Source organism: Danio rerio, chromosome 18 (assembly GCF_049306965.1).
Source record: "Danio rerio strain Tuebingen ecotype United States chromosome 18, GRCz12tu, whole genome shotgun sequence".
Lineage (NCBI taxonomy): Eukaryota > Metazoa > Chordata > Actinopteri > Cypriniformes > Danionidae > Danio > Danio rerio.
In genome coordinates this window covers 29413663-29435361 of record NC_133193.1, presented here as the reverse complement: position 1 = coordinate 29435361, position 21699 = coordinate 29413663, and the positions used below count along the sequence as shown (strand labels likewise).

The following is a 21699-nucleotide window of genomic DNA, read 5'->3' as shown; positions in this document are numbered from 1 at the left end:
TTATTCATGAGAGGGTTGAAATAGAAAACCTTTTATAAAATGTAAAGTATATATTTTTCCCCCCTGTAGATTACGTTTAAAAGCAGAAGGTTAAGAAGCAGGAAAAATGAAAACAGTCCAAACCTGTCCAAAAAGCTGCTGTTGAGGGGGCTGCAGGGGCGGGAAAGCCGGTGTGGACTTCTGTTGTCGATTCACCAATAATGTTGAGTAGGGCAGCTGTCTGTTGGAACCACTGCGCCCTTTGGGTGGACATGATGGTTCTATTACTGCATATAAGACAGAGCAGACAAACTTAGCCATCACCCCTAAAAGGCGACATATTATGCAAAAATCACTTTTTTAAATTCTATTTTTATAATTACAATTCATAAAAACAGTCTGCAGAAACACTTTAATTGAAATGTTCTATTTGTACATGTCATCAGAGGGGGAAAGCCCCACCCATTAATTACTATCTGTCCCTCAAGTGAAAAGCAGTCATCTGCCATGAGAATTTTCGCACTGTACTTGCTGAAGATAATGTCAGCAACTAAAAAGCATTATACTGTAGATGTGGAGTTTGAAGGAGCAAAATTGCGAAATTGAAAACTATAGTCTCCAAATACTACCTTGTTCTAAACCACTCCTTTTGACATTTTCAGGTTCACAAAGATAACGTTAGCACAAAGATAACATTATCACAAAGATAATGTGTTTGTAGCTCCGCCCTCTTTAGGAAAAAAGCACATTCATCTCATTTAAAGGGGTGGTCCAGAATGTTATTTTTAAGGCTTGGTTGTGTTAATAAGATGCAAAGCAATGTGTGCTCATGTTTAACTTGAAGGAAATCGTGTTATTTTTTCATAAATCTCACTTTGATTATACACAGCTACTCAGCTAACATGAAAACGACTGTCATATTTCCTAGTTCCTCTAAAAGGCCCACCCTCAAGTGACTCTGATTGGTCATCATCATAATATGCTGTGATACGCCGATCGGCTTCACGTCACGCCCTGACAAGCACGCGCGTTTTGTGTAAACAGTCAGTCAGTCAGTCAGTCAGTCAACACGTGTCTGTAACGAGTGAAAATGGGATGCGGCTCCTTTAACTGTTTCTGTGCCTTTTAGTGTGTTTATGCGTGTATACGATGAAGTATTTGTAACACGAGAAGCGCATGTGCGCGGGAGAGATTTTTATTGTTCTTTTTCTCTCATGCTCGGATTAAGTTATTTTCTGTGGTGACAGAATAAAGCACAAGATGTGAGATGAGACCTTTGTGAGCCTGGATTGATTTGTTTTTGATGTTACACTCCAGTTGGGAAATCATTGCTGTATTTTTTTTTAAATCAATGCGTTACAGGACGTCTTTCATGCATATGCGGAATATGCCTGTGTAAGTAACATGAATCGTTCACATATCTTTTGCGACTTTATTGTCCGAGTTGTAAAACGCATAGCATAGCTGCCTATAGAGAGAAATTCTGCCGTCTCACACAGAGAGACGCAGGTGCTGGCCAAGAGTGCGTGTATGTGTATGTGTGTGTGTGCGTTTACAGCCGTTTGATAAATATAGATTTGTAACGTTAGCTAAGTCGTTAGCGGTTACCATAATTTCCCGTTGTTTACATCTTTGCTACAACACACCGTTAAAGTTAGACACTGTACATGTCATGATCAATTTTAACAAATAAAAACACTTACAGGTCATGACTCAGAGTTCACAGCGTCTCCTTGCTCCATCTTTGAGAAGATTTTAACTGAATCCAGCACTAAACTGGGAGAGATTCTGGAAGCTGTGTTTTGTCAAATCATGCTTGCTATGTATTTTATAGTTCTCTGGAACATAATTAATATTGAACTGTAAGCACTTCTGTGTTTGGGTCGTGTCATTTGGAAGCCCAACAACAGAAACAGAACAGCTCTGTGGAAACAGCAGGATGGCATTTCTCTCTCTGCAGTAACGTTACAGCGCCTCTGGCCACGGCCTTTACCTGCGCAGTGTGGGATGCGCAATAACGAACTTTTGTGATCTCACAGGGGGCGGAAGTATTTTTTGTAGTCCCCAAAATTCGTTAATTGTAGGCGTTGCTAAGCTAACTCTGTACAAATCAAGGTCTCCCTTTGCATTAAACTTTGAATATTTTACATTCAGAGATGCTGTTTATGTTCACACAGATACATTACACATCAACTGAAGTTTAAAATATAATATCGTAGTGGACCACCCCTTTAAATTTAAAATGAACCAAAATGGCACCATTTGGATTAAAGCCTAAAAAGAGCAGTTTCAAAGAGATATAAAAAAAAATTATGTGTGTGGTATTTTGAGCTGAAAATTCACACACAGACTCCAGGGACATCTGAGATTTATTTAACATCTTGTAAAAAGGGGCATAATAGGTCTCATTCAAAAAGACACATAAACAAATTCCAAAGCACACCACCTAATTAAAAAGCAAGCTAGCTAGCACAGCATTTTTGCTTAATTTTGAGCTATTCACTTGAAATAAACCTGACATCTATATACAGAGGTCATACTAAAAGAAATGGTTCTCATGATCAGCTAAACATTTACATACAGACTTAGACTGTAAAATAAGCTGATTTTAAAATATAATTTGAGATTTCATATTGTCACTTCAAGATTCACAATAAGACTCTGACAGTATGATAACCTTGGATAAAAATATCATGGTTTAATAGTATTACAGTACTGTAACTACTGCTCTAAAATATGTTCTATTTAAATGTCTGGCTTACGAACAACATTTTTCCCCATTAAACACAATATATTTTACTTAACTTATGTTCTTTCATTAGTTTTAAAAACACAGATTTCTTTACAGCTTGAAAGAGTATCTTTGTAGATATTTTTTCAGTGGATATACAGTAAAGCCTGTTCAGCTCTACAACATGCTAGATGTTGGCTTATAAGTAAATTGTTTTTCATATTCTTTCTGAATCTTAGTCTGATCAGTAGCTTTTGATACAGTATGAAGGCTTCAGTAAAATAACATGTAAAATAAAATCTATAAAATTTACAAATACCTTAGGAATAGTATAACAGAAAATTTTAATGCACCTTAAAACCGGTTATCGTCCCATGCCTAGTTGTGGTTATTTAAACCTGACTTTATATACCATACATCAATATCACTTAACTTGATTCATCAGTGATTTTGACCGACTCTGATGGATTGCTTACCTGTTCGCCCCACTGGCTCATTCTGAACCCGCATTGGTGGCACCACCATGGTGCGGACAGGCAGCTTGGCAGACTCTGTCTCTGTACTTCCAGTAGCTTTGCAGTTCTGGTTGTTGTCATTAATATAGGTAGCCTCCAGGAAGGGACTGTCAGCTCGACTGGAGGACACCGATGCAGGCGAGCCGTCCACCGTATCACACCCACTCTCACGCTCATCATCTGACATACTGATAAACAAGACATAACATATTGATATGACATACATAAACCACTCAAAACAGAACAAGGAACATACTTATCTCTAATAAAGAGTGTTTTAAATAAACATTCAGTATAGCTTTTTGAAGCTTGTGTTTTGCATATGTTTACCAGTAACCATTGGCATACGTAGTAGGATAAATAAAAAAGTCAATGGTTATCATAACATTCCAATGTTCCTCAATGTTGCTTCTTTTGTGTCCAACAGACAAAATCTTTAAAAAAACTTCAAACTGGTTTGAAACAAGTCAAGGTTGACTAAAAGTTAGCAGGATATTTGGAGGGGTAAACTATGCTGTAAATATCTGAGAAAGACAGACCTGTTGGGTCTCTTGCAGGGGGAGGCGCTGGACTGTTCTGAAGCTGATGAACTGGTGCTGAGTGTTGAATCAGGACTGCTCAGGGAACAAACACGCTCCATATTCAGTGTGCTCTGACATGCCTCACAGTCTGGGCTACCCTTACACCTGAAACAGAGGGAGCATTCGTTAACACTGCTTTTTGTGTGTTTTGCATTATTCTGTCACAAATGAGTTAAGCAACATTAAGGCTATTATTATTTTTTTTATATATATTTCCTGGGATTTATTTTGATAATGATACAGAGTATGTTCTTTGTGCTAGTACATTGACTGTTTATTGTGGATGCAACGATCCCGATACTTAAATCGAACATTGGTTTGATACAGCATATTTTTGGGAAGTGGAAATCGCAAGTATGTCTGTGGTCTGGAACTATTATAATTGCATGCTGAGTATTTTAAGTTGAGGTGCGATTTGCTTTAATATTACATTTTCTTTATACTTACTGTTGCTTTTGAACTCTAAAAGAGAAGAATTTATGTTATTTATTACTTGATTGTTCAAGCTACCTCACAGAAGTGCTCTGTTTGAAAACAGTTGTTGAATGTTAAAATGAGATTAATTAAAAAATAGGGAACAAATAGGGGTCTGTTTCTTCGCTCTTCTTTATTCTTTTTTTTATGTATTATAGTGGTCTCGAATCGGGTTTCGTTATCAGTAGATACTCAAAATCAAATGACTCTGACTCGAGGGCAAAAAAACCTGATCGGGACATCCCTAACTGTAAATGTTGTTTCACAAACCTGTCACATAATTTGAAAGATTATGTCTTGAGCATTGGATTTTTCCTCTGTGCTGATGTGCTTTCATTTTCTCCATCTAACTCACAGCGAGTTTAGTAGAGGACATGTATATTAAGTAAAACTGGCCTCAGACAGTTTATTTTAATCTGCGTCCAACCTGCAGGAAAATATCAGGCTTTGTTAAAAGGGTGGCTAATTTACCAACAATTAGGGTCAATAGTGGTAGCCTATTATGGATTTCAAAGCAAAATATTGAAAGCTGGACCAGCACAGTATCAGGATCGGATCTGTATCGGTTGATACTCAGAATTTTTGTATCAGGATCGAATTTTTAAAATATGGTATCGGTGAATCCCTATTGTTGATCCTAAAGTTTTCATATTCTTCATTAAACTTAAGCAATATTTGACACCTTAAATGATATTTAATTTGCCACCGTAAATGAAAAATAATGGATACCTTATATTTGAAACTAAACTAGCTATTAATGACAAGTACGGATGCTCATTTCGGTTAATGTTGCTAACGGACAACCACTGGTCATTAATCGGATATTAACAGTTAACTGGTCAAATTAATATAAAATTATTAATACACTTTTTTTTTTTTTAAACTGACGTGTCTATTTTGTGTCTGACACATTAAATATTGCAATTTAAAATACTGATTTATTTTAACATGCGAACATATTAATAACAGAACGTCTTCACGCACCTGCCATCTTTCCAACAGCATAGAAAACCAGAATAAACTAAAGAAAATGAATAAAATAAATAGGCCTGCCCTAATTTTACATTTAAATTATTCATTTAGATTACAAAACGAAAATACTGACTGAATCCTTTTTAAGAACCGGCATAGGCTGTTTTTTTTTTTTAATCATGTTCTTTTTTCTTCAGTCAAATAAAAATAGCGGACTTCCTCAAATCGCTCGCTCCACGGAAAATATGCATTTATTTAATGCCCTGCTTTTATTATTATAATCACAAAACCTTTTTACATTTTTAATAGAAATCATTATTTTAAAGATTATGTCTTGATAATGTTCTCTCTCTTTCTCTCTCTTGCGGTTCAAGTGCGCGCGATGCATAATGAAAATAATGAAAAGACAATGACAACTCGCACATATGTTGACTCTTTGTAAACAGTTTTGTTTTTTTTTCCTTTCCAAAAACACCTTTTATGTTGACAAGGAAAAAGAAGCGCGCCAATTTCCTCTGCTTGTGCACAAAACCTCTTGCACACCCCTCAAATATAACTTACGATGGCCAAGCGCAGATCTTTTGGTGCGCTCCCAAATAAACACTGCTGAAATGCGATTTAGCGCGTTTTTGTAGTGAGTGTTTCTACAACATTTATTAGATTTGCTAGGAATATTTATAAATGTCGCCAATAAACTTAGAGCGACATTAATGTGTCTTGAAGTAAAGTGAAACAGTTATAAACTCCAGCAAGATAAAGTTATTGTATGCAGAACCACAGGCCTTTATCTATAAATAAATTAAAATTATGAAAACTGTGTTTATCCTAACTGAAAGCTACGTCGTGTTTGCTGGCTTCACGCGTCACGCACCTGTCAGTCAGTCAGTCTGTCAGCAAGCAACCTCAAAGGGTTTAACAAATAGCGCACATCACGGATACAACAACAACAATAACGAAATGTTTTGAATAGGAAGCTGTAATGTAGCCGTGAAGGGATGCATTTTGGTGTCGCACCCCGCCATGGAAGAATGAATGTAGCGGGAACCATGCTCTTTAAAAGTTCTCTCTATTGTCTTGACAACACACACACACTGCTGCTCTGGGTTGAGACATTCAGGGCATACAGTGGTGAAAAAAAAAATGTTTTCCCCGAGATTTCTTCTCTTTTTACATGTTTGTCACACTTTATTGTTTCAAACTAATTTAAATACTAGTTAAAGATAACAAGGTAACATGTCATGCAGTTTCTAAATAAAGGTTGGTATGATTACGGAAAAAAAAAAATCCAAAACTACAAACTCCTGTGTGTAGAAGTGTCATGAATGTGTGAAATAAACAGACATTGAGAAGAAGAAACTGTTGAATAAAGTCATTATTTTTGTTTTATGTGCATACAAAAGTATTCTTGTAGCTTCATAATATTAAAATGAACCACTGAAGAAATATGGTCTGTTTTGATGATGGATTTGATCGCATCACTGTCTATGGAGGATGAGGGAGTGCTAGGGCTGCACTATATACTGTTTCAGCATTGATAATAGTCACATTGCAAAGATATGCAATGTCCAGTCTGAATTATAGCTGACCAGAAGCCACAGAATTGTATTTAATCACTGTATTATACAGAAAGGAGCATTCAGATTTTATCTAAAATATCTTGATTTGTGTTACAAAGATAAACAAACGACATGAAGGCAAGTAATTAAAAACTAACCTTTTAAGTACAGTTGAAGTCTGAATTATTAGCCACCCTGTATATTTTATCCCCAATTTCTATTTAACAGAAATATTATTTTCAATCCATTTCTAATCATAATAATTTTGATAGCTCATTTCTAATAACTGACTTCTTTTATTATTGCCATGATGACAGAACTTAATATTTTACTATATATTTTTTCAAGATACTGGTATTTCATTTAAAGTGACATTTAAAGGCTTAACTAAGTTAATTAGGCTAAATGGGTAAGTTTGGATAATTAGGCAAGTCATTGTATAACAGTAGTTTCTTCTGTAGAAGCCAATTGAAAAAAAAATAGCTTAAATGGCCTAATAATATTGACTTTAATATGTTTTTTTTTTTTTAATTCCTTTTATTCTAGCTGGAAAAAAACAATTAAGACTTTGTTATAATTATATATTTTATTTATAGATATTTGAAAAGGAAAAAAAGGTCACAGGAGGGCTAATAGTTTTGATCTCATTGATATGTGAACAGGCTTGATTTTCAATTTTAAAAGCTGTTTTATCTTTTAAAAAGCTCTTTATAATGATTACATCAGATGATCAACTCACTCTAGTGCATGTTTTTGAGTGTCCGGCCCATCTTCATCTGTTCCACTGCTGATACTGATGATGCTGCCTGCAGGGCTTGGAGAATCAGTGATAACGATGGTCTGCCTCTGTTTCTGAGACACAGTCGGGTCCTCATACTCTGGTTCCGCCTTACAGCACACAGACTCCTCCTCTTGCACCGCCTCTGACTCTGCCTCCACCACACAATCAGCTGCCTCTTCCTCTGTGTTTTTGGCACTGTTTACCATCTTTGGGGACTGGCATGATACGTTTTGGGAGTTGGTGCTGTGCATGAAGTTGTTACATCTATGTGGGATGATAAATTAGAAGAGCATAGTAAAAACAACATAACCAACAGTGTTGAGGGTAATGCATTACAAGTAAGTATGAGTTACGTAATAATATTACTTCTCTAAGTAATGAGTAAAGTAACTCATCTCTGTCTCGTGGCAAGTTCAGGAGATGAATTGTTTAATAAGCAGCCCATGGCAGGAAAATATACATTTAGATTGCAAAGAAAATATCTTAATATTAAAAAGGATCGTATGTTGCATCCTATTCCATGTCGTGAGGAATGCCCTCAAATAGTGTAGCTAATAGTTATCTGTGAGTATCAGTGTTTATTGAGATTGAAATAAGATTAAAAAAATGAAATTGATTTAAGAAATATTGTTATAGAAACACTTGTGATTGCTTTTGGAAGTACTGTTCGTCGTAGACATCATGCAATGACTGATCATAAAGGAAAGTATAGTCTGGCACATTTGTTACCCACGACAAGACAAAATTTTATCAAGAAGAAGAGGGGGGAAACAAAAAAAAACACAATCTGACATAGTGAACTTCGTAAGCAATAATAAAAATTGTGTTATCTGACTGTGGTTTTAGTAAATATATTCATCAACATTAACTAAAGGAACAGTAATGTAACATGTCAGCGTTTATTTTATTCTTTTTGATAATTTACTAGTCGTTTAGTACCATTATTTATTTTCATTATCAACCATTAGGTTTATTTTCCTCTAAACGCACAACAAAAGATCTGTGGACTAACCTGTTTGAAGAAGGTTTGTTTCTCTTGTTAGCCGCTGGCTGTGGCCAGACTACATGGGCTATCCCTATACTGATAGGCTGATGAGCTGACATGGCCATCGGGTTGGTTAACAGTGGCTGATGGTGCGGCATCATGGAGCTGTAATGGTTGCCATGGGAATGAACTTTCCTGCAAAAGATGGGAGGGAGACAAAGCAATTCAGTGTGGAGGTGTATAAAGAAAGATGACTCACGCAAGAGTCTGAAACGTGTTACAACAGGGGAACAATTGAGAGATAAATTTAGCAGAGCAAATACAATTGACAGAGAGCCTGCTTTCACACACCCCCAATCTGCTAGTCTCTGTGGGCCTGCCACTGGTTCTGAGGCCAATGTTGTTGCTGAGGGAGCCACAGGGGCTACTGGGGTCACCTGAGGCCAGGTGGGCACCAGGATCTGCTGGGCACGATTTGACCACCCTTGCTGCAAAAATAATAATAATGTTAATAATAATGATAAAACAAGGTAATTTAACTTAGTGGCATGGATAAATAGACTCCAAAGCCCCAGCCTCAACTATCAAATGTGGCATTGCATTTAAAAATACAAAAAATTTATAGCATTTAAAAACATTTCTGATTATGAAGAAGCAATTCATGTAATGGAAGTTGTCAGAAGCCATGTCACAATAAATCTAAATTAAACAATTTGCTATAAATGTGCAAAAAAGACTAATCAAATCAAATTACGATTATCAATCAATTCCCACTAACCTGTGTGATGACCCCTGGTCTGATCTGTAGAGGCTGAATGGCAGATGCTTGTGTCACCAGCGGGACTGTGCTCTCCATGCTTACTGAGTATCCTGCTGGTTTATTTGGGTTTGGTGGGAGACCTGTGATATGAGGTGAGGTTACTGTCATTAATGAAAAAACAAATATCTTTTTTTTTCTTGTGCTATGTTAGATTTTTGGTACATTATTTTACATATACTTGCATATACTGACTACTAAATAACTATTAAAATGTCCAACTTGTGTGTATATACATATATATATATATATATATATATATATATATATATATATATATATATATATATATGTGTGTGTGTGTGTATTTATATAGGTCTGATAATATTTTTTTCTTCTGGAGAAAGTCTTACTCGTTTCATTTCGGCTAGTATAAAAGCAGTTTTTAAATTTTTTAAACACCACTTTAAGGTCAAAATTATTAGCCCCTATAAGCTATATATTTTTTTCTCGATAGTCTACAGAACAAACTATCATTATACAATGAATAGCCTTATTACCCTACAATGCCTAGTTAACCTAATTAACCTAGTTTAGGCTTTAATGTCACTTTAAGCTGTATAGAAGTGTCTTAAAAATTATCTAGTAAAATATTATTTACTGTCATCATGGCAAAGATAAAATAAATCAGTTATTATAGATGAGTTATTAAAACTATTATGTTTAGAAATGTGTTAAAGAAATCTTCTCTTCGTTAAACAGAAATTGGGGGAAAAAATAAACGGAGGCTAATAATTCAGGGGGGCTAATAATTCTGACTTCAACTGTACACAAACAAACTTCATATTTAAAAAGTCTTTTGTGGTTAAATATTTGCAATAATTACCCTATTATGATTTGTTCAGTTGTATTTTACTACAATTGATTTATCCTTCTAAAATTTGCCAAATACAGTACCAAGATGTTGTGCATTTTAAAGTGAATTCAGTTCTTATGACTGGATTTCATAATCTCTGTCTGAGTTTTTAGAATCTCAGAAATAACAGAACCCTATAGAAGCAATCATATTCCAGTATGTGACAAGCAATGATTATAACTGTAATAAACAGGCATGTAAAACTTCTAGCTGTGCAATACTGTAATAAATTGTATTCTCTGCTTACAATAACTGACATAAATAAAAAAGAAATACTGGACTTCTTGCAGTCAACTCTAATTATTTACCACCAATGTCGGCTCAGGAAATCCATAAATAACATCTGACTGAAGTTAAAATACCTTGTATTGTTGGGGGACAGAGAATTAGCGCCTGCTGGAAAGAGTCTCCAAACTGAGCACTTCCTGTCTGAAGAGGTATTCCAGGATGCATCACTGTCGGGGCAGATGAGGCTAAAGCCTATAAAAAGATGAGAAAGAGTCTGAATGATGTTTAAATGAGCCATTCAAATGAGTTCTTCATGATCCTATTCTGCATGTAATCCATTACTACATACTTGCCATATAATAACAGCAAAAACTCTGTAGTCTGCCAGAATATAACACTGAGGTTACTCACTGCATCTTAGGGTAAGTAGACTGTAAAGCTCTCTTTATATTTTATCAGATTTATAAAAAAATGCTTCCTCGTCGAAAATTAAACATAAATGGCATAATCATGTTTATTCTGAGATCGTTTGATACCCATTTCTAAGTTGGGTGGGCCATACACATTACATGAGATGAAGGGGAATGATTTTCATTTATTTATTTTCTTTTACATTTGTTTTTAAACTCAGACATCTATATGCAGACTGACGTACTTAAAATAACAATTTGATACATGCTTTAAATTTCTCCTATAATTCTAAATAACTCGCAAGCTGTTAATCCAGTTAGTGAGGTACAAACTTTGGAAAGGAATTTTTTCATAGGAAACTGCATGCCCAATCATAAAACACACAGTAATTCCTTACACAATATTTTCTTCCTTGGGTAGCATTCATTCATTCATTCATTCACAATAAAAGTGCATAAAGTACTGTTGTTGTTTTTTTTTCTATAGACCAGGAGTGCCCAAACTTTTTCCTATGAGGGGCAAAATTTAAATATCATTGAGAGATGTGGGCCGAAGGTAATTATACAGTTGCCATTGGTAGTTTCCAACTTTTTTTTGTACAAAATAGTTAAAAATAAATAGAAAACATTACTTTAAATCATATTAACTAATGCAGTATACATATTTAAATAACCTATTACAATAAAAAACAATCAAAATTATAACACACTGGAATCAGTGCTGAACCCACTAGTCTACCTTTGCCTCCATTTGCTCACTGATGTCTCTGCATTGTCTTCTATTTGTCATGTGACAGAACAAGTACAGTACTTTTAAGAAAAAATCTGATTCATTTAAAACAAAGTCAAACTTTTCATTGCTGTATTTCTGTAGATTAGCAATTAAACAAACAAACAAAATGTTCCATTACATTAGAAATGACATTGTCCTAACCATCCCCATAATTCTCCTCTTCTCAGATGCTATATGGACACACAATAATGTGAACTGTTTTCAATAGTCCAATAGGGGGCGCCACAGTTTTAATAGTTAAGAATCAGTTTTCTCTATATTTCAACGTCATGACAAAACCATACAAAATACAATTGCCTCTATATATAGTTGAAGTCAGAATTATTAGCCCTCCTGTTTATTTTTCCCCAATTTCTGTTTAACGAAGAGAAGATTTTATTACATTTCTGAACATAATAGTTTTAATAACTCATTTCTAATAAGTGATTAATTTTAACTTTGCCATGATGACAGTAAATAATATTTTGCTAGACATTTTTCAGGACACTTCTATACAGCTTAAAGTAACATTTAAATAATTAACTAAGTAAATTAGGTTAACTAGGCAGGTTAGGGTAATTACGCAAGTTATTTTATAACAATGTTCTGTTGACTGTCAAAAAAATATATATAGCTTAAAGGGACTAATGATCTTAAAATGGTGTTTAAAAAATTAAAAACTACTTTTATTCTAGACAAAAAAAGACAAAAAAAAAAGAACAAAAAAAAAACAAATAAGACTTTCTCCAGAAAAAGAAATATTATCAAATATCAAACATACTGTGTATATATAAAAATTCAGGATATTATATAAAAATATATTATATATTCAAAAACCTCCAAATAATATAATAAAGTGTTTTTGTTGCTTCTTTTTTTTTGTTTGATGGTTTGTTTTACAGCACCATCCTGGCAGAACGTAAAAAAAAATCTAATTGTTATAGAAATACATGTAATGGTCACTAACATATTTATAAAGCATGTTAAATACACATTAGGATCAAATTTGACATTCTTCACAGCAACACACTTATAACTCTAGTGTACTTAAATAACACCAATAGCGTGCTATTGTGAACGTGACCAAAGTGTGTGTGTGTGTGACCTACAAAGTCAATGCTTTTCTTTCACAGTCAATTGTAAGCAGCTGACTGTGTTTACTTTTAATACAATTTACTAGTTTGCGAAATTGAATGTTACAAAAAAAGTCAAGCGGGACCACATTATTCCATTAAAACCAAACAAGCATGCGTAAAAAGGTCATCAAATGCATTAAAATGATCAATGTGTGTGTGTGTCAGGTCAGCCTACTGTGGGTTGAAAGTTTTTTTTTTTTGTCGTGTCTCTCCTTGGTAACCGAATGCTCCCTCTTATGTTGGCATGATGTCAGCGATGTTGCCATGACAACGGCAATAAGGGTTCAAATTTGAGAGACATAAAGATTTGATAGGAGCCACTTACAAAGAAAGCATAAAAAACTACAGCAACGCAGACTATCCAATACACACTTCTTAAGTCTGACAGTTCTGGGTCAGTTTCTGGGAGTAAACACTCTTGTCAGATGCTAAAAGTAAACAACAAGTGGTATAAATACACACAGTGTGCAAATCATGATGGCCATGTTTATATTGGTAGCTGATCTCAGATGATCGGAGTGTGTTTACATGCACATTCTTAAACCTGATTATGCGGACAATGCACATGGTCATGTAAATATGTTTACCTATTTCCCTTTATCCGAGTAAGGTCATAAATAGTCTGAAGTTAAATTGATTTTCACAGCAAGATTTTTGCCCCCTGCAGGATTTTGTCCAGCATGTAAAACATTAATCTGCTTTCTATAGTCTTTTTTTTGTTTGTTTGTTTGTTTGTTTGTTTGTTTGTTTGTTTGTTTGTTTGTTTTTTGAGAGGATGTATGATGCGTTATCTCCTTACAGCAGATTTAAATTCAAACTCAGACTCTTTCTAGACATTGTTTTAGGATAACACGAAGAGCAGTACGATACGGCTGTATATCGGCACTGGTGGGATAAGCACGAGGTGCATAAGCACAAGGCCGCCGGCAAAGTGCCCTATTGCCCTATTGTTTATACAACAGTATGACAGCATGAGTGTATATAAAAAGAAAATCAAACACGGAAAGTGTAAAAACCCTTTGGTATGAGAAACTACTTTCTCCCGCCATTCATTAACATCTGAAGATGACTAAAAGCACAGTAGAAATCGTTGCTACTTTACAAATGTCATTTTAGAGCTAGTATTTGAATGATTCTCTAGCATAACATCTAAAGTGATGACAAAAAATATTATTTTGCAGACATTAAGATTATAAGGCTGAACAACATGAAATGCCATCAGTCTACAGAGATATCTCCCAGCATTTCTCTGTTGCAATCACGATATCACAATAATCAACCCAGAAAAACCCAAAGCAACGCAATCACTACCAGATTACTGTTGTGTTTGCGATTAGTAAAATGCTAAACACATGCAGGCATTTCTTCTTTCTTTCTGTTTACTGAACTAGTCTGCAGTAATGAAAACAGTAGACTCATTAGAAACAAACAGATAGCCAACCAAAGAGTAACTCTGGGTTATTCGCTTTTTAAATCATGACGTATAGCTGACGCATGGAATACTGCTTTCGGGTCAAAGCCCCTACTTATTTGAATTGAGAAAATATATGTTTATGACCACTTTTAAGTCAAATTACACATTAAAGTTAATTTTCTATAAAATCATGGTGTGCACAACAGTCTCTGGATTTGCTGCATCACAAATGCCAACATTTTAACAATTTATAAAAAATGCAATACTTTCTAGCCATCTAATATTAGACATTGATAAATATATTGCGATCATGATTTTCCAAAGTATTAAACGTTTTGTTAACGTTTATTATCACCATTTGATGAGCCTCCCCATACAGTTAAATAGAGTGCTTGGACCCGGAAGCCACTTCGCGTGATGTCACATTTAACAAGCAGATACAAAAAGAACACAAAATACACACATTCCTGATATGCGAGTCCCATCTCATACTCAATACACTACAATTACTTTGATATAAATAGAGCACTACAACATAAAAAAAGAAAGATGGAGTTAGAATGTCTCATCAATTTTGTAATGTTTTGAACAGCTATTTGAAAATACATTTTTTTTTCCTTTAAGTGCTTATTATGCAGTCTCTGTTGCCATCTTGTAGATAGACAACATCAATCGTCTTTGCTCTGCTCAATGGCAAGCTGATGGATGTCGATGCGCTGTATCTCAGAAATTATAATAATTTAAAATAGGCACTATCCTTATAAATAAACTGCATACATGCAATCTAAACAACTGCATTATTGACTAAAAAGCCTCAAAAGTACATTATGTTGTCCAACAGCTGCAATATTTGTCAAACAGTAATGAGTTTATTGATCTGCTGTCACTATGTGGGCAGAGTAATACAGAAGGGTGAGGAGGCTGAATAAGTTCTGATATTGCAGAATGTAGCACGGCTATCAGCCAGTCAGATTCAAGAACCAGACAGAACTATTGTATAAATATATAGTCCATGAATAGCAAATAATTCAACTTGAATTACAAACAGTAATCAAGTGCTTTTCAGAAGGGATTATTTTTACTCTATAATTTGAGTAGTATTTATAACAGATATTTTGACTCCTATTTCCACCACTACGTTCATTGGAAAGTAAGGGTAATTTTACATGAGTATGATTTTTCTGTACTCTTCCCACCACTAGTAGTTAGTGGGTAAGTGCCAAATGTGATGCATTTGCTGCTTAAAATCCATCTTTTTACTTTCTGTTTTGAAGCAGAGGTGTTCTAAGAATGTTTTATGATGTACATATTTAAAAAAAAAAAATTTTTTGGCCTACTGCCATATAAAGTATTTTCAAATTAAAGCATGTAGTTTGATTTAAAAAAATGAAGATGGTCTCCAAAATGCATTTTTAGAAGTACACTTTAAAAAGAGGGGTTGTTTTATATTCGGAACACTAGGGTATAAAAACAAAAAAGATTATCAATGCCTTATACTGTAAAAAAAATGCATGTTTTCACAAAAACCAATTAGGTTAATGTAAGAAATTTAAGTGGATTGAACTTAAAACAGTTAAGTTTTCCCTGAAAAAAAATTTCAAGAATTGTGTTGTTTCGGCTTACTTTAAATAGTTTAAACAAGCAGCAAACATTTTTATTATTATTTTTTTTTAGTTTTTTGTTTACACTACTGGAGTACAGCAAAAAGTAATTAGTTACTTTAATGCAGGAGTGTCCTGGAGGGCCGGTGTCCTGCATATTTTATTTCCAACCCCAATTAAACAAACCTGAACCAGCTAATCAAGTTCTTTTCAGATGTACTAGAAACTTCCAGTTGGGTGTGTTAAAGGAAGTTGGAGCTGAATGGTGCAGGACACTGGCCCTCCTTGAATGAGTTTGGACATCCCTGCATTAATCCATTACTTTTATAATGTGTTACTCCCAACACTGTGTAAAGATGTTCAGTGATTTTGTAAAAGATTTGCTTGAATGTGTCATTTGTCTAAACAGATGTCACAAACAGCTATTGAAAGGGTTTTCTCAATTCAAATAAGTAAAGCCTTACATTCAGAAACAGTATTTCAAATAGAAACAACCTTTTTTAGAAAGAATGCTTATTTTAATGGCTTATTTTTGTATTGTGAGAAAGCGTACGTTGTGACAGTTGTGTTTTGACAGACTGTCATGACCTGCTCTGAGTGAAGGACGTCATGTGGGATGAGTCAACATGACTTTCCACATGTTAACAAAATAAAAGACAAGAAACAGAAGCCACAATAAAGGAACACAGTGACAGGAGCGTAAAATGGAGCAAAGGAAAGAAATGAAAAAGGACAGATGATGTAATGCTGGATCTGGCGGGCAAATGATCCAGCACATGAAAATGAACGTGCGTGCAAGTATTACAGCAGCCAGTGTTGAATGAATTCACAGATAAAAGAAAGTCAAATGTGACGGAATGTTCTTGTATATAGAAAGTTTTGCTCATTAGAATGTTAAAATCATTTGCATGTTCTCTCTACCACCCACCAGGGACACAAATAATCTACCAAATATACATTATAATATACAGTATTGCCTACAAATGGTTTAGTGAATCGCTGATCAGTTATGCTCACATATTACTGTTAAATCACTAATTAATGTTCTTGTTATGAATGATGAAACTGTTTTCTGTTTTTTATTTTTGTGAAAAAAATACCATGGTACACTGTATATTAATAACATAATAATATATATTGTTAATAAATAAATAAGAAAAAAAAACTAATTTGGTAAAACTCTAAATGTATTTAATTTTGATCAGTTTAATGTGTGATAAAATGTAAATTATTAATGAAAGTAATTACAATGAGTAAAAAAAGCAAATACAACACATAATAACAAAAGAAACACAAAAGAAACACAAACAAATAATAACAACAAAAATAACAGTTAAAAATAAAACTGTTATATAAAAAATAAATAAGAAGACAAAAAATAAGAAATATAAAAATAAGAAAAGGAATAAGAAAAAGACGAAAAGGAAAAGAAAAAGAATAGTTAAAAATAATGATAAAAATAATTATAATCAGTTAAAATTAATATTAGTAGTAGTGGTATTAGTGTTCACAATAATAATAATAATAATAATAATAATAATAATAAAGTAATTTTAAATAAAGTAACTGTTTCAATTGAACATGTAACAATGGAAACTGATTTTTGGTAAAAACTAAAGTTGCAAAAGAAAACATTGAGTTTAACAGTTTTAAAGCGTTTCATTATAGTAATCTTCTGTATAAAGTAATACAAAAAAATGTGACATGTCTTGACTGGAAAGCTTGTGCAAACACAGGCACATCAGCATGATCGAATGGGTTAACAGTTTTCTCATCACTGTCGTTTTCTTTTTGTTTAGTTTGCAAATGCACAAAGCACATTTTTACATTTTCCATCTAAATGCCACTTTTAGCAGTGTAGACTGATTTGGAATGTTTTCTAACAGTACATCACTCCTCGGCTACTTTACTTCAAGCTTATTTTTTTTTTACCCCTAATCAATGAAGGAAAACAAGCCTTTAAATGGTGATGTGCCTATTTACAGTAAATCTGTATTTTGTACAGTTATGATTACATACGCCTTCACTCTGCCTCATTACAATTGTATTTTGATATAATTTTTTGTTTATTTTGTATTCTATTTTATTTGATGTTTTTCTTTTCTTTTTTTTAAAGGATAGTTCCACAGCGTTGATCCTACCATGAATGAATGCAAGCGGTTCCTAGTTTACAGCTTTCTAAACAGTATAAATAAAAAAGTATTTATTTATATATATATATATATATATATATATATATATATATATATATATATATATATATATATATATATATATATATATATATATAGTGTTAATCAGAAGAAAGTTTTCTAAGCACTTGAGGAAATTAATTAAGGGATTTTTATTTTCATCCCTTTAATTCCACTGATAGCATTTTTAAATCTCTATATATCATTGCTATGACAGCAACACAATAACTTGGCAGTTTATATGTTTTTGATTTATTTTAATTCAAAATGAACGTTTGGTTTAGGGTTGGAGTTTTAAAAATCATATGTTTACCCACTTTTCTAAATTAGCCACTTTTCTGCTTCCTCGTGAGATCAGATTGAATCCCGTTTCACAAATTCTTTAGTCCTGACAATTGTGTACTGCTTCTGCAATCCTTTTTTTATGCTCGTCTAGCTCCGCGCGGTGCATTTGCAGTAGCTGTGCAATCGGGTCTATTTTATCATCTATGAATTTAGAGATATTAGCTGTAATCTCCGCTACCGGGTTTGTGGATGAGCTCATGTTAGCACCGTCAGGATGTTCATCAGCCTCTTTACGGCTGGTAAACTACTTTTTTTTTTTTTACATGCCATGTTTTCTGATTGCCTCAGAAAGTAGTCATCTATGCTCATACTGTAGAATACGGAGTCTGAGCATGTGCAAAAGTAACCTACTGAAAGTTTTAAAATAAAATATGACAACGTGATACTACCGCTTAACTACACACAGCCTTCCTTCAAGCCGCCATCTTTGATCCAGCCCCGATAACTGCATTCTGAATATCTGATCTTGTGAGAGCTCTAAGGCATTCAGATTAGTTCATGCATACTTGGAAATCAAATTCATGGCCTTGAGAAAAAGGAATTAAAAACTTTATGGCCTTCACGTGGCCTTCAGCACTTGCATCACATACAGCTCTGACCTCCAAATGGAAGTGTTACAAAGATTATCACAAACTCTGATTTTACAAGGTTGCTAAGTGAATCGTACATAAAAAAATAAAGCCAAAATCTTAAAAGCAAACTAATTCTATCAAGTCAAGAGATTTTAGAGCAAAATTTGATGTAACACAATAAAAAAACTTAACTAACTGTAATGTGGTGATTTACATGATGTGGATGCTTTGACTTTGTGGAGTGTTACCGCTGAACTATGTGAGTGTCAATCATGTCAGCGAGTACCATCACTTTGAAAAAAAAAAAAAAAAAAAACTATTAATGCAAATCAAAATTACTACTACTGCCCTTGATGATGTACTAAAGTCTTATAAAGTAAATTGATCACTCTTGTGCAACAAGCTTAACATTATTTACAACTTTATTATCTGTTCTTCACAGTCTAGGCCAGGGGTGGGCAAACTCGGTTCTGGAGGGCCAGTGTCCCGCATAGTTTAGCTCCAACTCTAATCAAACACACCTGCTTATAGATTTCTAGTGATCTCGAATACACTTATTAGCATGTTCAGGTGTGTCTGATTAGTGTTGAATCTAAACTATGCAGGATACCAGCCCTCCAGGACCACCTCTGGCAAACCCAAGGCAAACGCTTTGGACCACACAGGCTTCATTCTTTTTATCTTTCTGTGCACTTTATAGCCACAAAATGTCATTATGGAACAGTATGCGAAGACGGAATTGACATTTTTGGGTGAAAAATACCTTGTAAATACTGTAAGCTGACTCTTGTAAACAGAAAAAAGCCATGGCAACAGTGTTGAGTCCTACAGAGGAGCTCCAGAAGGATACTTTTGTTTTGTGTTTATTTTATGATTAAAGTTGTTGCACTTTCTCCGGTTCCTACATTTTTCCTCTTTGAATTAGTGTCAGTTTGAGCTACTTGTACAGTAAGTTAGCATGTCACACATTTCCGGTGTAATCTCAAAACACTTGTGAAGAAACTCAAAGAGAAATGGAAAATCCCCACAGTCTGCAGAATTCTGGAAATGTTATTGTAAAAGCAACACAAACAGAATGCAAAAGTATAAACTCACAGCTACAAGGAAGGCATTTGGCATGGGTAGGCACACAAGCAATCTATGCATGCAGAAATTTGCAGATTGCCACAGACGTTTTTTTAGAATCAGAATCGGTTATATTGCCAAGTGTGCTTTACACAAACACACAAGGAATTTTTTTTATAAATGGCCTGAGAAAAGAAACTTTTCCTGGCCTAAAAGGGCTTAAAGAAACTTTTGAAGCCCTTTTCTTTTAAAGGGGCTAAAAGAAACTTTATTTATAAATGACTATTTATTTACTCGTGTAAATGTGTGTAAACTTTATATTTATTCAGTTTGTAAAAACTATTTCAGTATTATTAATGACTAATATGACAATTTATTTGATTTATTTACAATACAGTTTGTAAAGTAAAGTTTTGTCTTTTAGTAGATATATTACATACTTAATAGCTCTGTAGTGCAGTATAGGCCTAGTTTTATTAACATACTTTTATGCCATCGATTCAGTTTAAATCGATATCTTGGTGCATCACGGTGCATTGATGATGCTTTTCTATACACAGTTTTATATTTTTTTCACAGCACAGCAATTCTTGTATTAAAATGAATAAATATATTTATATAGTATTTGTAATTAAATTATATCCTTTATTACAAACAGTCAGATATATAAACTGTACCTTTAAACAACATGAGCATTTATGGCAAATAAACAAATATAAATATCCTACTTTCTGAGTCCTCTAGCAAGTTCTTTCTTGCACCCCTTTGATTGGTCACATGCTCAACAGAAAGGGCTGCGATTGGCTCTTATGCGCTGGCGCTCTTTACAGATGAGTGACACTGATAAATGCCAGCGGGATCAAATGGGTCACAGTAAGTTAGAGAGAAATGAAGTTTACTTTCATTCTCTCAATCGCAGTGAAATAGGGGCTTCTGCTGTAAGTGTCAGTAAAAGATATGTATATATCTATACATATATCTATTTATATATATATATATATATATATATATATATATATATATATATATATATATATATATATATATATATTTTTTTTTTTTTTTTTTTAATATATTAAGTATGTATTCTGCATAAATTTTTACAAATAGAAATAGCAAAAAATTTCAGCAGATTCTGTCTGGTCCAAGGCATTTAGTTACGGTGATCACTCAACGCATGGAGCCTTTATTTTGAGACTTCTGATATTATGTTGTATTGCTACACACCTAATGCAGAAGCTTTCAGTACCTGAGTGTGAATGCCAGTCACCTTGCAGAAGGGCAGGGTGAGGTTGGATGCAGCACCAGTGCTCGGGACTGTCCTGACAAACTGAGCCTTGGTCCGACTGTGAGACTCATAACTGCCTGGTCGTGAGCAGCAAACATCCATGATGTGAAAACATGATTTGACACTGTGAAGAGAGAGAGTTTAGAACATAAAACCTCTGTTTGTCAAAGTGCTAAGAATCAGCATGAATGAATTGAAGTTGAAGAAACATGAGTCGCTCACTGGTTGCTGTGTGGAAAGTCTAGCAGGTGCTGCATGGTAACGAAAGGATGGCTAAGAGCATCACTCGGGGCGATTCTTTCCTCTGCATCTATTAACAACATCTTCTTCAGCAAAGCCACAAACTCTGCACGATCAACCTTCTCTGCCAACAAATCACAGCCTTCCAGATTCATCACTAGATTCACCTGAAAACAGAAATAAGCTACT

The 21699-nt window shown here is 34.1% G+C and overlaps 1 protein-coding gene across 3 annotated transcripts in view; it reads right to left on the bottom strand.

The window, feature by feature from the left end:
- hipk3b (homeodomain interacting protein kinase 3b) overlaps positions 1-21699 on the bottom strand; it is a 95018-nt gene that overhangs the window by 7627 nt on the left and 65692 nt on the right. For 2 of the 3 annotated variants that reach the window (XM_005159174.6, NM_001080159.2), the window contains 10 exons: positions 21493-21677; positions 21232-21394; positions 10610-10727; positions 9353-9474; positions 8926-9062; positions 8602-8769; positions 7548-7853; positions 3765-3911; positions 3187-3413; positions 124-266 (listed from right to left, as the gene is read on the bottom strand). In XM_005159174.6, coding sequence (XP_005159231.1) covers positions 124-266; positions 3187-3413; positions 3765-3911; positions 7548-7853; positions 8602-8769; positions 8926-9062; positions 9353-9474; positions 10610-10727; positions 21232-21394; positions 21493-21677 — 1716 coding nt within the window. Of the gene's footprint in view, positions 1-123; positions 733-2206; positions 3414-3764; positions 3912-7547; positions 7854-8601; positions 8770-8925; positions 9063-9352; positions 9475-10609; positions 10728-21231; positions 21395-21492; positions 21678-21699 lie in introns of all 3 variants that reach the window. The other variant, XR_012393772.1, reaches the window with a different exon arrangement.